This window comes from Rattus norvegicus, chromosome 13 (assembly GCF_021556685.1).
Source record: "Rattus norvegicus strain SHRSP/BbbUtx chromosome 13, alternate assembly SHRSP_T2T, whole genome shotgun sequence".
NCBI classification, from domain to species: domain Eukaryota; kingdom Metazoa; phylum Chordata; class Mammalia; order Rodentia; family Muridae; genus Rattus; species Rattus norvegicus.
In genome coordinates, this window is record NC_141546.1 from 82,130,181 (window position 1) to 82,149,118 (window position 18,938).

The 18,938-nt window shown below is 47.2% G+C and overlaps 1 protein-coding gene and 1 pseudogene across 3 annotated transcripts; one reads left to right on the top strand and one right to left on the bottom strand.

Moving 5' to 3' along the window:
* Positions 1-873: 873 nt before the first annotated feature.
* Positions 874-17,566, top strand: Aldh9a1 (aldehyde dehydrogenase 9 family, member A1). Of its 2 annotated transcripts, NM_022273.2 has the most exon segments (11): positions 883-1,061; positions 2,743-2,888; positions 5,025-5,154; positions 6,556-6,690; positions 7,633-7,829; positions 8,362-8,502; positions 11,416-11,604; positions 11,820-11,907; positions 13,892-14,033; positions 15,107-15,219; positions 16,687-17,566. In NM_022273.2, coding segments are annotated over 11 exon segments (1,494 nt in total). In that variant the 5' UTR covers positions 883-952; the 3' UTR covers positions 16,791-17,566.
* Nop10l2 (NOP10 ribonucleoprotein like 2) lies at positions 4,301-4,725 on the bottom strand (annotated as a pseudogene). Its single transcript, XR_015635597.1, has one exon. The product of XR_015635597.1 is annotated as an NOP10 ribonucleoprotein like 2, transcript variant X2 (transcript).
* Positions 17,567-18,938: the final 1,372 nt, after the last annotated feature.

Here is an 18,938-nt window from a genome sequence, read left to right on the forward strand (position 1 = left end):
ATGTAACAAAACCAACATGGGATTGCTGGGCAGAATACTTTAAACATGACTGGTCATAAAACGACCAGCCTGTGTCTCTGTGCCTGCCAATGACCATTCTTGTTCCAGTCAAGTGAGATCACCAGTCATATGTTAACCACCAGGGCCAGATGTTTCCAGATGTTTCTGACCAATGACAACAAAAGCAACCCTTTGCCTTGGCTTAGGTTTTCTTAGTCGGGCACTGCTGTTTCCATTGGAGGACCCAAACCTAACATCTCGGAGGCACTGAAAAGGTTAACTTGTATAGAGAGCTGGGAAAATTGACCAAAATTTTTACTAAATTAGAACACATTCCCTAACACTGTGCTTTGTCGGTCAAAGAGATACAGTAAGGAGAATGTTGCAAAAACCTGCAGGAAGTCTCATTCCCCTTCCTGGAGCTCCTTGGGGATCTGGCCTGGAGGACTTGGGTGGTGTGATGTTCCATGCTCTCCGCTAGGCCAGAGGGCTTCTAGCCCTCATCTCTAGAAGCTCTCACCAGGCCAAGATTTCCCTTAACTATGCTGGCTGGCCCTAAGCTACTCACTCCAGCACTGGCCCCCCCTCCCACGCCACACAGCTCGCGGCACGCGGCCCCGCCCCTCCCCTCCCTCTGTCCCTTCCTCCCAGTGGCCCCTGCTTGGCTTTCCTCCCGGACACTACGCCCTCCCACTCACGGGTCACACCTCCCTGAGGCCCCGCCCCTTCATGCTCCACACTCGCGCAGCGTGGTTTCCATCCCTGGGCCACGCCCCCGGGACTCTGCCCCTCTCCGCTCCCCGCCTCTTCAGCTCAGCCAATCCCCTCCCGCCCCCCGCGTGACCAGCTGGGGCTTCCGGACGCCCTGCGCCCAGAATAAATGTTTCTCAGTGCAGTCGGACCTGTGCTGACCTCGCTCCTCCGCGTACCCCGGCCTGCAGCAGTCGCCGCCATGAGCACTGGCACCTTCGTCGTGTCGCAGCCGCTCAACTACCGCGGCGGGGCCCGCGTGGAGCCGGTGGATGCCTCCGGCACGGAGAAAGCGTTCGAGCCAGCCACCGGTAACCCGGCGCGGGGAGGCCCGCGAGTGGTGTGGGCCTTCCCCGGCCCTGTGCACTGAGTCTGTTGCCCCGAGTTCTTCCGAGTTCTCCGTAATGGATTGCTGAACTTGCGTGGTCGCGGCACGGAGCACAGAGTGCCGGGGAGGCTCCTGGAAAAGAGGGAGCATTTGGGGTGCGGTGGGAGTAACTTCAAGGCTGGAGCAGAGGATTCTGGCGCAGGAGCTGGGGGGGGGGGTGTCTCTGAGCTTTGAGAGCGGGTCCTGCAGGAGTGTCTGCTGCCGTGTGTTGTTGACTCACAGGTGATTTCTATTGTGCCTGAAGTCCCATACGGCCTTCTTTGTGGTCCAGGGGTATTTCTGAACATCGATAAGAATTGGGAAAGAAAAGAAAAAATAGCAGCCAACAGCATCCAGTTTAGCTTTAGTGTCCGCCAGCTCTCCAGGTTAACAAGGAAAAAAAAACATAAAACACGTGTAATCTTGTATAATGCTCACCACCGTCAAATTAATGAACTTATCCGTTACCGCCACGTAATTTCCACTTTTGAGTAGTGAGAACTTTCATGCTCTGTACACTTGGCAGATTTTAAGTGAACATGTATTTTACGGTATTATTAACCATAATCATGCCGATTACTAGATTTCCAAGATTCCATTCTTCCAAATACAGCCAACCTCCCCCACCCCCTACCCCCACCGTGTGACCTGCTGGGGCTTGAATAAACAGCACTAGCTAAGGAGGAAAAGAGTTCTTTGTTTCTTGGCTTTTGGGTTGACTTTTGTGTTTGTTTTGGTTACTCTTATTGAATATTCTGGGCAGGAAAAAATGTATTCTGTAAATCAGAAGGGCATGTTTAGTGAGAACAGTAAAAGTGCACTGACCAAGCCATGCTGAAGTGATTTGCTAGGACCTGAACTGCCCACAGAGGCCTTGAGAGCTGGGAACTGCTGCTCTGCCTCCCTCCCTGTACTGATACAAAAGCAGAATTGCCTTCAGGTGATCTCCAGCCATTTCCTTTCCTACCTGACCCCTCTGGTTGGTCAAAGAAGTACGTTTATGAAATCTCGGGAAATCCTTGAGAAAAACTGCTGAAGAATTTTTGTTGGTGAAGTTAGTTTGGGTTATGATCCTTGAGATATGGGTCTAAAAAAAAATTAATCTTTCTGTTATGCTCCAAGATAGGGATGGGAGATGAGACTTTAAGACTGGCCTTTAACTTCTAAAAGTGCTAATTAACCTTGGCCACCAAGTAGGAGTCTGATAGGCCCTGATTAGAACACAGATAAGGGAGAGTTTACAGCAGTAGGCTGATGACTTTCAAATTGGATTTTGCAAGGCTGTCAGGGACAGTATTGAGGAGCATCAGGAAATGACTTCTAGACGGTTAATGTTAGTAAACTTAGTTATCAAACAGAGGAAAGGCAAGGTAGTCTCAGACCGTGTTGAGTTTTAGACACCAGATCGTCTCAGCGGTTTTGTAATGTGGTTAAATTCATGTTTTTCTGGAGCAAGACCTGCAACCCTTGTTGGACTTTAAAGGGATTCCAAGTAACCAAAAAGAAGCAGAAAAAGAGTTAAGAACTAAATGAAACTTGGAAGGGATCCATCCCCCAGAGAGTGCTGATAGAAACGAATGCATTGTATCTGCTTGAGCTGAGCCTGACTTTCTGCTTCTTCACAGGCCGAGAGATAGCTACTTTCAAGTGTTCGGGAGAAAAGGAAGTAAATTTGGCTGTTGAAAATGCAAAAGCTGCCTTTAAAATCTGGAGTAAGAAAAGCGGCTTGGAGCGTTGTCAAGTCCTCTTAGAGGCTGCCCGGATAATAAAGGTGTGTATCACTCTGTTTTTTTCAAGAAGATGCTGCTCTGAGGGGAGTTGCAGGTAGACTTGGATGCAGCTCTGGGTTATGGCATTTCTCTGCAATGGAGAAACGCCGTGCCCACCTTGATAGGTGAAATAAGCTTTCACTGTGTGCCCCCCTGGCAGCTGCCTGGGCATGCTTTCTTTCCTGAATTTGTTTTGAATTATAGCATGATCTTTATGGCTTACTTGCTTTTTAACTTAAATTATTCTTACTTAAAAGTGTATTTATTTTTTATTTATTTATTTATTTATTTATTTATTATCTGTATGCTATGTGTACATGATTGTGTGTATATGTGCATGTATGTGTAAATACCTGCAGAGGTGAGGTCGGGTATATCCTTGATCTCTGTCCACCTTACTTTTTGAGATGGTTTCTGTCGGTGAACCTAGGGTCCCTCAGTTTGGCTACATTGGCTTGTGAGTGAGCTCCAGGGATTTGCCTGATATGCCTCCCCCGTGTTGGGGAGATGGCTCTGATGCTGGCGTGTCTGGATTTTGTGGGAGCTGGGGACTGGAACTCAGGTCCTTGTGTTTATACAGCAGGCGCCTCACAGGCTCAGCCATCTTCCCAGCCCTGGATGCTGGCTTTTCACGTGTGCTCGTTTTTCATGTTTTATTTTTTGTTTCTGCTTTTTTCCCCCTTCTGATGATATTTAAGCCCGTCTTTTTCAGGCATGTTTACCAGGTCTACTTCTAGAAAAATTCAGAGTAATATCCATCCAAACATGAATTGTGTCTTTGGTGGGGGTGTAGGGTGGGTTTTTGTGTGTTTGTGTTACATATGCTGTGAGAAACCCTGAAGGGTCTGAGAGTTCACCGGCTTGCAAGCCAAAGTATCTGTATACACGCATATCAGTGCACATGTGTGTTCTGAGAACACATGAGGCTTTGGAGATTAGAGAAAAAAAGGTTTGTTACAGCCTGTACACGCAGTGGGTTGCACTACAGGGACTTAGTGTCTGCAGGCCTTCCTATCCTCCTCTGGGGAGGTACTGAGATTAATTGGGTTTCAATCAAGTCTCTGGGACTGAGAGGAAAGGATCACTATGGTTATCACCCCAGAGTATAAAGTGATGGCCTTGGGAACAGGAACTCCCAGCTCCAAAGGTCTCTTTCTAGGGTAATGTAATCTCTGTTTTCCCTGACCTTTGCTCTTCAGTTAGCCTGCCTGGTGTCTTTGTTTGGCTAGCCTGGGCCATGCCAAAATGTCCGAGAATATGCTCAAATACATGTTTTATATACACACCCATAGTAGTGCGTACAATTTTCCTTTCCTTTTCTTTTTTTTTTGGAGCTGGGGACCGAACCCAGGGCCTTGCGCTTCCTAGGCAAGTGCTCTACCACTGAGCTAAATCCCCAACCCCCAATTTTCCTTTTCTTTTTTTTTTTTTTTCAAGTCATTGTATCTTTAATAACCGGGCAGTAAATCAAAACATGGAAAAAAAGTCATTCCTTTTACGGGCGATGCCCATCACTACAGACTTTAGTGAGTGAGAGGGGATTCTAAACAGCATGGGAAGGCTTCCAGGCTCACGGAATGAAGTGTTTGGTTGCTGATAATCGGCCGGGGGACGAGTAACACAAGAGATTAACAAGCCCTAGAGGACAGGTCTTGGTTGCTGGGTCATGAGCACCTTGAAGCATTTCTTGATGGTGATTCGGTGTCTTGAGTATTTGTCATCTGGGGAGAACCGAGCAGGATGGGCAGAGCAAGTCTGTTGTCCCATGGGGTCAAATTTCTTTAGAGTATAGACGTGATCGCCCTGCTCGTTGAGGTAATACTGGAGAAACATGACTGCCCCTCAGCAGAAAACACGCCGGTACGTTTACCACCAGCCGCATTCGCCCAAAGTCCAATTTTCCTTTTCTAACTGATGCTGAAATGAGGTTGCGGTCTGAATCTTTGTCACCCGGTGACGAAGAGGAGACTCCTGTGTCAGCAGGATTTTGTCTCCCCGTGCAGCGCCATTACTCTGTAGAATCTCGTTGGAAATGTCCGCCCTGTCTAGGTTTAGTACTTGAGTGACAAGTTCTCTTTAAATACTGTGTTGAGACATCATACGCTATATTTATTAAATCTCCTCTGTTCTATCCAAAGGAACGGAGGGATGAAATTGCCATTATGGAGACCATCAACAACGGGAAGTCCATATTTGAGGCTCGCCTGGATGTTGACACTTCCTGGCAGTGCCTGGAATACTATGCAGGCCTGGCTGCGTCCATGGCGGGTAAGCCTGGGCCGGGCTTCACACCTCAGGTGACAAGAAGGCAGAAGAGCCGAGCCTAGTGGTGAAGGGCAAAGTCTTAAGTTCATTGTTACCTTTTGGGTGGCTTAAAACCTACTTTATCATTCTTAGATAAGGTAGAGGTGATAACGTTTACTTTCTTGGGTTGTAAGGATTCGGAGAGATAGGACATAGAGAGCACCCAGCACGAAACCTGAGACCTAACAGAGACACTGGCTCATCAGAGTCCATGCTGTGTGTGTCATTGTCAGGTTCACAGTTGGGCCAGGAATGTAGCTAAGCTGGTTAAGTGCTTGCCTGGTGAGCGTGGATCCCTGAGCCCAATTCCAGATATTGCCTATTCTTCAGTGTGATGCCTACCCATAATCCCGAGTATCTAGGGGGTAGAGGCAGGAGGATCAAAAGGTTAAAGGGCAGCCTCAACCACTTAGTGAGTTTGACGCTTGCCTGAGGTAAATGAAACATCTTAAAAAACAAATGTTTGCAGCAGTTCTTCTTGAATGGTTGATGGGGCTGACCCCAGCCATATGCAGTAGGTGAACAGGCCAGGGTTTTAGGGACCTCAGACTGCCTCTGCTGCTGCCTTGTCCCCTCATTTCCATATCATTTTACCTAAGTTAGGCACCAGAGCTCAGGAGATGGTTTTGTTTGTTTTTAAGTGTTTTTTTAATTTATTTATTTATTTATTTTTTTTTAAAGATTTATTCATTTATTATATGTAAGTACACTGTAGCTGTCTTCAGATACACCAGAAGAGGGCATCGGATCTCTTTACAGATGGTTGTGAGCCACCATGTGGTTGCTGGGAATTGAACTCATGATCTCTGGAAGAGCAGTCGGGTGCTCTTAACCACTGAGCCATCTCTCCAGCCCTTAATTTATTTTTTAAATAAGGTTATGTTTAGCCCTGGCTTACCTGGGCCTTGCTGCATAGAACAGACTGGCCTTGAACTCACAGAAACCCACCTGTCTCTGCATCTCCAGTGATGGGATTAAAGGCATGTACCACCATGACTGGCACACTTTTATTTCTAAAACTAAATGTGTAAGGTTATTCTGCCTGCATGTATGTTGTGTACACTTGTATGCCTCCTATCTGTGGGGGCCAAAATAGGTGTAGGATCCCCTGGAAGTGGAATTACAGATGCTTTCGAGTCACTGTGTGGGGGCTGGGAACTGAACCTGGGTCCTCTGGAAGAGCAGTCAGTGTTCTTAACCGCCGAGCCATCTCTCCACCCCGCAGCCAGTGTTCTTAACTGCTGAGCCATTTCTTCAGCCCCCGCTGGGGATTCTTAGAGAATTAAATGAACCAGAATGAACTCGTACTACGGAAATTGTGGGGAGCATAGACATGCATTGTTCCTTATTCTGTTTTACCTCCAGGAGAGCACATCCAGCTCCCAGGAGGGTCCTTTGGCTACACCAGAAGAGAACCACTTGGGGTGTGTTTGGGGATAGGAGCATGGAACTACCCCTTCCAGATTGCCTGTTGGAAGTCTGCTCCGGCTTTGGCTTGTGGTAAGAATGAATGCCTCCTCCACAGAGAGCCTTCCTCCCTCACTCGTCCCCAGCTGACCTGCCGTTTCTTTCTGCTATGCTCTGGGGCAGTCAGATCTCAGAGGCTAGGGCTTGTCCCTGCTCTGCCTCACCCCTGAAGGAATTTAGGGTTGAGGTCGAACACAAGTCCTGTCTCAGTGTATTTTGCATCTTTCTAGTGTCTGCAGTGTAGTCTAGGCTGTCCTTTTGAGTCAGCCTCTCTAGTGTTGAAATTAAAGGGAATTAAAGTCTCTGGTCTTTAACTTTTAAAAGCCGGGACTGGCTATCCTGACTTTCCACTAAAGTTGCAAGCTTTAAGTGGGATAATGCATGCACCCAGACCTTGATACGTGAAAACCCAAGGCAGGAAAACAAGACAGGGGCTGGAGAGATGGCTCAGTGGTTAAGAGCACTGCCTGCTATTCCAGAGGTCCTGAGTTCAATCCCAGCAACCACACTGTGGCTCACAACCATCTGTAATGGGATCCATTGCCCTCTTCTGGTGTGTCTGAAGTCAGCGACAGTGTACTCACATAAAATATATCTTAAAAAAAAAAAGAAAACAAGATATTTTAAAAATAAAACAACTAATTTTATATTTTTGTGTGTGTATTTTGCCTGAGTGTGTGTATATATATATATGCATGTGTGCACACACTGCACACTACTGGTACCTGTAGAGGCCAGAAGAGGGCGCTAGATTCTCCGGATCTGGAGTTAGAGTTGGTTGTAAACCATCCTCAGTGTGCAGGAAACTGATCCCAGACCGTCCGCCAGGGCAGCAAGTGCTCTTAACTACTGAGCCGTCCGTCACTTTGGTCCTAGTCATTTCTATTATTAATAACATCTTAGGTGAATTTGGAAGACTAGAAACCAGCTGGAATAATGTACTCTTGTCTAAGAGGAGCATTTGGTTTACCACAGGTAATGCCATGATCTTTAAGCCCTCTCCCTTCACGCCTGTGTCTGCTCTGCTCCTGGCTGAGATCTACACCAAAGCCGGTGCGCCTAACGGCCTCTTCAACGTGGTGCAAGGTGGGGCTGCCACAGGCCAGTTTCTGTGTCAGCATCGTGATGTGGCCAAAGTCTCCTTCACTGGAAGCGTGCCCACTGGCATGAAGGTGCGCAGACGAAACCAAGGGAATGGTTTAACAAAAGGCTAGCTCTGGCAAGCTGATCCCGCCCACCATGTAGCTTGCGTATTTCGGATTCCTAGTTTATATTGGGAATGGGCCAAGCAGTTTTGCTGGTCTAAAGTTTCCTATGAAGTATGAGGCAGAAAGAGAGCATGAGCCGAGGTTGGGCTGGCACTTCTCCTGTTCAGTGAGTTAACTACATCATGTAGAAGAAAGAGTATTTCCTCAGGTTCCTTCAGGTTCATTACTTTGACCAGAATATATATTCCAAGTCTTAAACATAAAAATTTAAAACCAAACTCCTGGCTGTGAGAGCCCCGGGACTCGCCAGTATGTTTTAAGTGAGTTCCTGTCTCGCGTCTTAAGGGATGTTCTGTAAATTCTCATAAGCATTTGCCAAAGAATATTTTAAGTGGATGTGGCTCTGTCAGATCAAAATGGCCTGGTGGGTTGAGGGGAGTTAACCTAGCAATAGGCTGTTACGCTAAACTTCCAAATGCCTTGCTTTGCTTTGTAGATCATGGAGATGGCCGCTAAAGGAATCAAACCCATTACTTTGGAACTTGGGGGCAAATCTCCTCTGATCATTTTCTCTGACTGTAATATGGAGAATGCTGTGAAGGGGGCCTTGCTGGCCAACTTCCTCACACAAGGACAGGTATGCACTCTTCCCGAAGGGGCCTCGAAGGCAGGGAAGGAAGCTCCCCTCCTCTGACCCAGCAGCACACTCCGCACTCTGGACACACTTTGAGATTCGCAGGAGAGTTGAGCAAATAGAACAGGGCTTCCCGTGTGTCCTTGCCCTGGATCACTATGAGACCGTGGTTCTCAACCTTCCTAACGCTGCAGCCCTTTAACACAGAGCCTCAAGTGGTGACCCCAGGCACAGTTATTCCCGTCACTACCTTCTAACTGTAAGTTTGCTACTGTTGTGAATCGTAACGTGAATAGTTTTTGAGAGAGAACTTGCCACAGGTTGAGAACCACTGCAGAAGCTACCATGTTCACCCTTTTCTCGGTCTGCCTACACGCACAATGTGTAAGTGCTAAGTTTTCCTGGCGTGTTGTAATCTTTGTAGGCACAAAGTCTGTAACTATGAAATACTCCAGTGCAGCCAAAAAGCACAATCTTTTATAGAATTATCACCCTGTATCACACACACACACTAAGCACAGCTCTGTAACTATTCTTATTGGTATTAACTTCCTGGTTTTTACTGCTTTTCCATCTGTAACCCTTACTAAAACTTGACCACTTATTTGACTAAATCTTAGTAATTGAAAACAATTTCTTTTTTTTCTGGGATAAGATCCAGCTGAAAGGACCAAAGTAGTACAGCGGTGTGGAGCCTTTGCCTCCCACAGGGTCCGAGACAGGAGCTATAACTCCATAAAAACCCCGGAAGAATCCACAGTGTCCGTCGACGAGGGTAGATTTAGTGTCCTGCTTGTTTCCCCCCTGCTCAGGTGCTGCTTCTTTTCAAAGAATTCTTAGAACTTATTTTGTGCATGTTAATGTTTCACCTGAGTGTGTGACTCTGCACCCCATGTGTGCCGGGTGTCCCTAGAGACCAGAGGAGGGCGTTTGGTCCCCTGGAATTGGAGTTACAGAAGGTTGTGAAGCGGTGCCCTGTGGGTGCTGGGAACTCAACATGGGTCCTCTGCAAAAGCCAGCGAGCCCTCTCGTCAGCCTTAGTTACTGTTTCTCTAAGCCACACACGTTTATACGGCACAGTGTGGGAATCCGGTGCACGCACAATGCCAAACAGTAGGTGCAGTCTGAAGTAACTGGAGTAATTGGCGTTGTTTACAGCGTGAGTGTTGACGTTTTGAGACAAAGTCCCCCTGAGTAGCCCAGGCTGTCCTCGAATACCTAGCTTCCCATGTGCTGGGGTCACGGGTATGCGCCATCCTGCTGGGTTCTTCCTCTCTGACCGGAGAAACTTTGATGTCTGGCACATTAAGGTGTTGTAGATCTATCTTGTTCTTTTTTTCCAGCTGAACTCTGGAATTAGCCATTGAATCCAGTGCTGGTTTCAGTGAAAGATACTTAGAAACCAGGTCCAGGTTCTTGGCCGGGGCTGTAGGTCAGTGGTAGAATAAATGCTTACCTGGCATTTATGAGATCCTGAGTTTAACCCCCTATTACTGCCAAGGGAGAGAGCAACCAGGATCTTAGTGCTTATCTCGTGAGTGCTACTGCGGTGGGCGTTCTGCTCCTAATGCTCAGGCCGAGGCTAGAGAATGCATGACTGTGTGCACAGACACATAGCGATACCACCTCCCTCAAGACAGGGTTTCTTTTTTTTTTTTTTAAAGATTTATTTATTTATTTATTCTATATAAGTACACTGTAGCTGTCTTCAGACACACCAGAAGAGGGCATCAGATCCCATTACAGTTGGTTGTGAGCCACCATGTGGTTGCTGGGATTTGAACTCAGGACCTCTGGAAGAGCAGTCAGTGCTCTTAACCACTGAGCCATCTCCCCAGCCCAAGACAGGGTTTCTATGTGTAGCTCCCCCCGCACCCCACATCATGGCTGCCCCAGAACTTGCTCTGTAGTCCAGGCTGACCTTGAACTCAGATCCGCCTCAAATGCTGGGTGGGTTAAAGGTGTGCATCACCACCTGGCCCCCCCTTTTTTTTTTTTATCTGCATTAATAAGCACAAAGTCATTCAGTTAAATCATTTGTAGTTTCCTTTTCTGATAGTGATAGATTTAGCTTTTCTTATCCACAATGTATTGAATCACCTGGTCCTAGAATAGCGTTGTGAAAAACAAGCCAAGTTAAAAGTTTCAGGTACTAGGCTGGAGAGATGGCTCAGCAGTTAAGAGTATTGTCCCGAGTTCAATTCCCAGCAACCACATGGCAGTTCACAAATATTTTTAATGGGATTTGATGATCTCTTCTGGTGTGTCTGAAAAGAATGACAGAGTACTCATATACAGAAAAGAAATAAATAAATCTTAAAAAAAAAAAAAGGACTAGGAAGAGAGACTAAAACTAGGGGAGAGAGAGAGAGAGAGAGAGAGAGAGAGAGAGAGAGAATAGGCTGGAGAGATGGCTCAGCGGTTAGAGCACCGACTGCTCTTCCAGAGGTCCTGAGTTCAATTCCCAGCAACCACATGGTGGCTCACAACCATCTGTAATGGGATCCGATGTCCTCTTCTGGTGCATCTGAAGACAGCGACAGTGTACTCACATACACAAATAAATAGGGGCTGGAAGACGGCTTAGTTTACTCACATGCATTAAATAAGTAAATAAATCTTTAAAAAAGAGTGTTATGGGGCTGGGAAGATGACTCGCTGGCTGTTCTTGCAGAGGACCTGGGTTTGATTCCTTGCACCCACAAGGCAGCTCACAGCCCCGGAACTCTAGGTTGAGGAAATGCAGTGCCCTTTTCTGGCCTCCACAGGCACCAGGCACACGTGGTGCACAGGCGCCATCATTATACATAAAATAAAACGTTTTAAAAACTGTATCGTGACTCCTTTAAAGTTGTTAGCTGTTTCCCCCCATTGTTTTCATCCCATACACAAATGTCTGTCTCGTGTCCCCTTTAGGTGTGCTGCAACGGCACTAGAGTGTTTGTGCAAAAGGAAATTGCTGACGCATTTACAAAGGAAGTTGTGAGGCAGACTCAGAGGATAAAGATTGGGGACCCACTTCTGGAAGATACAAGGATGGGCCCACTCATCAATGCCCCGCACCTGGAGCGAGTCCTCGGGTTTGTCAAGTCTGCAAAGGAGCAGGTAAGAAATGACAGGAGCTGGGAACGGTAAGGGAGGGTTAGCGTGGCTCCTCACCCTGTTCCCTCTCTACCTGACATTGGTGCTTACTGTCCCCGAGTGTTCTGCTTTGGGAGGGTAGGTGTGCATGTGTTTGCTCAGGCCACACTGTGCCTTTGGGGATCGCACATGGAGTGTATGCTCAGTACAGAAGATGCTGCCTGTTCTCTTTCTCTTAGGGTGCCACTGTGCTGTGTGGTGGAGAGCCGTATGCCCCGGAGGATCCTAAGTTAAAACATGGATATTACATGACACCTTGCATTTTAAGTATGTCTTGTTCGCTTTTAATTGGCTTGGATTAAACACTAAGTAGCTATAAATGGATATTTATAACATATGCAGTGGCTTAGAGTAAGGTTTGGCAGTTTGAATGACCCCACTACCCAGGCTTGTGAAGTACTTTGTTACTCTTGAAGCCCCTGGTGCCCCTACACTAGGGCAGCCATATGTATTGGTTTGCTGGAGACCACTGTTCTGGGAACAAGCTAAAAACAGAAAAAAAAAAAAAAAACCCACCCCAAAACTCAGAAATACAGGTTTGATTAAAGAACAAATTAGGGTGATGACATCCTCAGTGATGTAAACCACACCTTTCCTTTGAACTATAATGTATCAATATGACAAAACCAATTTGTTAGATGAAATTTTGGTAAGTTTTAGTCCATCTTTTCACTCTTAAAACTCAGCTTTGGGGGGTTGGGGATTTAGCTCAGTGGTAGAGTGCTTGCCTAGCAAGGGCAAGGCCCTGGGTTCGGTCCCCAGCTCCGAAAAAAAAAGAAAAGAAAAGAAAACAAAACAAAAAAAACCCCTCAGCTTTGGACAGTCAGGTGTACATAGGCATCCTACTCAAACCCTCTGGCGATTCCAGCCGTCGCCCTGGTGCTAGTGGTGTTAACCTTTCAACACTCCAGCCGAAAGGCATAGCCGCTGATGTTGAAAAGCTGTGAGCGTACATCCGGACTGAGGATGGGGCTAGGTGTAATTGAACGAGTAGGGAACATTCGCATGTTGCTAAGTGAAAGACAGGGGTTAGACAATAAAGTATGCAGCCAAGTCTGTTGAAGAGCAGGTTTGTGTGGTACAGGAGAAGAAGGAATGGAGGCCATGTTAGTAGAGTTCTCTATGTGCTGGGGTTAAGTAGACTTTATGCAGACGGCAAAGCTAGGCAAAGAAAAGGGAACTAACCCTTTGTTCTTGTGATGCTGGAAGCTGCCTTGTATTCTAACATACAAGTGACTTGGAAACTCTGTTCAGATTTCTGGTCCCTGCCCTAGACCTCTGCCTGTCATTCTTAGAGCCTGGGACCTAGAGATGTGCATTGCCGCAGACTCACTGTTGCCATGACTTTGCACATGACAGGTTAGGACTAACTCGAGAGTCTGTCTGTGACTTGCTTCAGATTCAGGATTGGTCTGTTCCACACAGGCATGTTTCCTGTTGTCATGTGTCAGCTGTTCCTTCGCTCTCCAGTGTGAAACTCACTGCCCAGAGCCATTCTGTGTTACAGCCTTGTAAGCTGTAAATATTTTCACAGATGATTGGGTAATTGTTTTGAGCAATTAAAGAAGCTTATGGGTGGATTCTTAGTTTTCAAAGACTTGGAGTACTACCAGCTGTTTGTAAGCACAATCTAAGTGTTACTTAACCCTCGAGCACTGGCGTCTCTCAAGTGCACTGCTGCTGCGTGCTGTGTACAGTGTCTCAAGTGTAACCCACCTCTGAGGAAATTTTCTTTTCCTCATTTAAAAAGTTTATTCTCTTATGTCCCGACCACCGCCTCCCCTCCCTCCACTCCTCCCTCCTGCGTCTGAAGAGATCTTAGAACTGTCATCTTTGTAAATCCATGAGTAGCTGTTTTTTAGACTTCATGGTGAGCCGGTGTTTCTAACAGTACTCAAAACCTCCTCCTCGAGCTCCATGTCCCTGACATGTGCCGCCACCTCAAAACTTCCTGTGCAGTGTTGCTGAGACTGTAGTGAAGATCTCTGTAAGGGAATCCGTTACCTCACTGGAAACCGCCTTAGAAATTCTAAAAAGTGGTTTTAGAAGCACAGAGGATGACCCTCTAATATTTATTAACCCAAACTGCCATGCACAGGGAAGGCCCAATTGATGTCCACAGTGGCAATATCCTATGAATCGTTTCCCCCTAAGCTGTGTGTCTCCCCGTTCACTACACTGTTCACTGTGTTTTGGGTATATGAGATTATGGTCCCCTCACTGTCTCTGGTTTTGTTGTGAATGTCCGCAGCTAATTGCACAGATGACATGACTTGTGTAAAAGAAGAGATCTTTGGGCCAGTTATGTCCATTCTAACATTTGAGACTGAAGCCGAGGTTCTGGAGCGGGCCAATGACACCACGTTTGGACTAGCAGCTGGGGTCTTTACCAGGTACGTGGTCAGGACACCCACAGCATCCTGGGAGGGACGGGCTAGGGTGTCTCTTGAGGATGTAACCATCCCATTGCTCCCCACTTTGCTGTTGTTAGAGCCAGCAGCATCTCTGCTTGCTTCTGTTTTCTTTCTGGGGCTGAGGATCAAATTGAGTTAAACCCAGTTTGCTTCTTAATTTAGAAGATGCCAAGGCTGCATTTGGCCCTCTGCTTTTCTGATTTGGAGACTGAGTGCCCTTTGTCTGTGTGTGTTGGGGGGAGGGTACTAAGGATTAAGCCAAGGGCCTTGCACATAGGAAACAAGTGTCCTACATTGAGCTATCTCTAGTATCACCAGGCCTTCCTTCCTAACTTTCCTTCCTTCCTTCCTTCCTTCCCTCCTTCCTTCCTTCCTTCCTTCCTTCCTTCCTTCCTTCCTTCCTTCCTTCCTTCTTTGAGTTAGGTTCTCTAAGTTACCAACACTGGCCACGATGGCTCTGTAGCACAGGTGGGCCTTGGGTTGACTCAGAGTTGTCCTCTGACCACCCGACATGTGTGCGTGCTTGCTCGACGCTCTGTCTCTCTCTGTCTCTGTCTCTGTGTCTCTGTCTCTCTCTCTCTGTGTCTGTGTCTGTCTGTCTGTCTCTCTCTTATAAAAGGCTCTAATTTCTCCACACCTGTATCAGCCCTTGTGTCTCCATCTCAGCTATCCTCCTGGTGTGAGCGCATTTCCACTGTGGTTTTGGTTCGCATTTCTGTGGATTTCCCTTTGCTTTTGGCTGTTTATACTTAAGCAGCCTTTGTCTAACCCAGGATCATGGAGACATATTTCTGTCCTAGGAAATCTGTGTTCTGTGTGAGTGAATGCTCCACTTTTAGCCCTGTGTGTGAGGTTTTGTAGTTGTCCCACATCACTGAACAGTGGTGTCCTCACTGCCACCTGGTTTACAGACTCTTAAACCTGGGTCTGTCTGAAAGGGCTTCAAGTAGTTTGAAGAAACAACAGTTTGCCAGGATTTTAGGACCCTTAGATTTCAATCTGAGGTTTCCTGAGGAAATTTGTTAATGACAAATACTGTCTTTCCCTAACAGGGACATTCAGAGGGCGCACAGGGTGGCGGCTGAGCTGCAGGCCGGAACGTGCTACATTAACAACTATAACGTCAGCCCGGTGGAGTTGCCCTTTGGTGGATACAAGAAGTCAGGTGAGGCGTCGGGAAATGCAGACAAACCAGATTTGCAGGGATGCCATCCTAGCCAGTACCCGCTCGCCAGTGCTCCTGACTCTGGCCTGGCAAAGCCTGGGAAATACAAAAGACTCAGTCCTCCCCTGCCTCACTGGAGTGCAGGCTAGGCACCGCCAGACAGCCCTGTTGTGTAGTGTGGTGTGTGAACTGCTGACCTTGTCTCAGGGTGTGTCTTGTTGGCCATGTTACCTTTTCTTACCCTGAGCATTAAACGCTCCTATGGGGCTTCCGGTCCAGCATGTCCATCAGTAGGGCGTGGGTGTCTCTAAAGTCTTGTTCCAGAAAGCTTGTTTTAACTGCTTTAATCTTCTGCGCCCTCATTAGGTATTCAGCACAATTCTCTGATCTAGATGGATCTAAAATGGTCCCCTAAGCTGCTGCTTGTGGATTTCTGTCACCACAGATGTGTGGTCTGGTGTGTTGGGGGTTTGAGGCAGAGTGATATAACTGTCACTTTGAGTTTTTTTTCTTTGTACTGTGGTGCCTGTATTCATTCATTTCCCATACTTTTCATTTAAACTAAAAATTGGTTTGGACACAGTTTTGAGAATCTAGCCCATAGTCTATGGCTACTTTAATATCAGGGAGATGCAGTGGTGGGCGTGGATAGGCCTCTCTCATACTTAGCGCCGTCCTTGCATTCCCTAATGAAACCCTACTGGTCACAGTGATTTTTATTAGTGGTGTAGGCTTAGGGCCCTCCAACCCCAGGCCAGTTTTCCTTCCTTTTGAGTAGGACAGCAGTGTGTGAAGAGAGCTGGGTAGATCCGCAGAGAGCCCGGCCTTTACCCTTAGCCAGTGTGGGCTTGGGCATAATACAAAGTCCACACGTGGGACTTCAGAGGAACTGAGAGTCTGCTCTTTGCACATGCTAGAGGTTAATAAATCTTGTTACATGGCCAAGTTTTAATGGACACTGCTTTTCAGGGCTGTCAGGTTGATTGTTTTAGAGGCTGCTTTTAACGTGCTTCTTGTTTTCTTAGGGCTAGGGGTTGGGGGGATGGAGAACACAGTTTCATGTATCCAGGGTTAGCCTTGAACTCATAGTGGAGCAGAGTTCCTTCTGCCTCGGCTGTGGGAAGTGCTGGGATTATAGGTGTGTGGCACTGTGCCCAGGCTAATGGTGCTGGGGCTTGAACCCAGGGCTCTGTGCTTGGTAGGCAGGCGCTCTACTCTACCAACTGAGCTATTGCCCCTGCCTTTAACACGTTTCCTTCAAAGGACGGAATATTCTTCAGACGTTTGTGCAGAGTAGCAGGCACCTGAGGTACTCTGCTGGCAAGTGTCCTAACACTGGCTGGCCCGGCTCCACAGACGAGCCTGCTCAGGGGACCTGTTCCCCACCCTGCCCGGCCCAGCCTGCCTTTGAAGCAATCTGACTCAGACCACTGTAGTGACCACTCAGCCTGACCCATGTCTTTTCAGGATTTGGCAGAGAGAACGGCCGAGTGACGATTGAGTACTATTCACAGCTGAAGACGGTGTGTGTGGAGATGGGGGACGTGGAGTCGCCTTTTGAAAACCAGTGACGTACATGGCCAAGCTGTGCAATGAGTCGGCTGCCTTGATTGACAGGCAGTGTAACTGAATAGCTTCTTACATCCAGGCTTTGGGTCATTAGTGTGATAATGGGTCAGTATTGTCCTCTGTCTTGCAGTCACCTTCCCAATTGAAAATGTGCACAAGTGCCTTTCCGATGGTAGCCAGGGAACCTGTTCTTCCAGGAAGTTCCGGAGAAACCCGTAAACCTCAGCAACACTGTTCAGACATGGGCAGGCCACAGCTCTGCTCATACACATTCGTCCCACCAACAATGGCAGTTTTCTAGTTTGATTTAAAGGCCTTCCTTCCTGGTTTCCTGGTGAATCAGATATATGTTCTTTGTTCATTGACAACTAAAACACAAATTCTTAAATTAGAGGCAGTGGTGTGGTGCATGCCTCTAATCCCAGCACTTGGGAGGCAGAGGCAGGTACATATCTGAGTTCGAGGCCAGCCTGGTCTACAGAGTGAGTTCCAGTACAACCAGGGCTACACAAATTAACCCTGTCTTGAAAAACCAAAAATAAATAAGAAGTGCATTTTAAAAAGTTGTTATTCGGAGACATTAAAGTCTTAATACTTGTGGAAAATGTGATTCATTGGCATTTAAAAAGCTATGTTCTTCTTGGCTAGCAAGACAGCTCAGTGGGTAAGGTCTTAGCACATAAGCCCCGTGACCTCAGTTTTATCCCCAGAACTCACATCAAGGTGGTAGCCCCTCCCCCAATCCATATAATGCACAATAATTAAATCTTTCTCAAAAGCTGTGTTTTTCTGTCATTTCATTGGGAAACCTGACAAACCTGGGTAATTGATGGAGTTATTGATTTGCCTCAGTAAACACATCCTGTCCCACAGCGGACACTTCTCTGGTCCTTGCAGTACAGCCTGTGGTCTTAGAACCCGAAGAGAACCTTTAGAATACACGAGTCACCTGCGTGCTACAGCGACAGTGAGTTAAGACCTATCACACTGTTAATCCTTTTGCTCTCTTAATTTGAATCTCACCTTAAGGCTGGATAGGACAGAGGAGAAAGCACCAGGTAGGGGGAGGTGAACCCCAAAAGTACAAAGGTCAGGGTGAGGCATGCCGACCTTTTATGGCCTGTCCTTCCCTGCTGCTGGCAGACCTTGTAACTGCAGACCGCTGCAGTTAAGCCAAGCCCAGTGCTCCTGGGGACAGTTAAGTTACAGGGAAGGTGGCATTTAGAGATAAGGAATGATTGTTACAGGCCTCAATGTCCTTGATGGTAAGTTATGGCCGCTAGCCCCAGAAGGATAAAAGCAGCCTTTCTTGGTGTTATTTGTCCTGAAATATTTATGAATCCTTGTTTTTCCTTTACACATAAAGGCCCATTTTTGTCTTCCTTTTCAAGGTTGGGGGCAGTTGACGAAAGCAAACAGTGAGATTACGGCATGCTCTTGCTTGGGCCCGCTGCAGCTTTTAACTGCAGTCAGAAAGCCCTGTGTACCTGATGGTATCATGACCATCCACACTGTCCAGATGTCATTGTCACTTTCCACGTTGTCCCCTGGGTTCTCTGCCAGGCCGTTCCCTCTTTAGACCACGTTTCCCAGCCCTTCAGTTAGAGGCTTCTTAAACCACAAACTAAAACTCTGTTCCAAGATAAGGTACCCCTCACAGACCGCCTCCTCCATCCCTGCCATTACTCCATTGTTACCGTAACTGTTTTCGTGCAAACTATCCTTCCTTAACTAGAACACAAACTGGAAGCAGGAACTGCCTGTCTCCAGGCTCAAACTTGTTGAGTGCTTGAGCAGGTACTGCTCAGGGTGGCCCAGGGAGCCCCAGCACCTGGTTGGTAGCTATGCAGATTAAAGCCACCTCAGGCCTGTCAGTCTGCATTTCAGAACGATCCTCAGATGAGGCACACACACGGTGGTTTGCCAGGCAGTGCTTTGAGAGAGATGGTTCTCAAGTTTGGCCTGCTGCACTTTGGAAATACTGAGATGCTAATGTAAGCGATCTGGAGTGTGAAAAGGTTCTCGGGTGAGTTCAGCAGGCAGCTGGGTTAACCGCCCTGAGTACTGAATGCTTAATTACAATTAAACATTAAGCATGCGAATTGCCCTAGCCACATCTCAAGTCGTTATGCTTTATTGGATAGTACAGA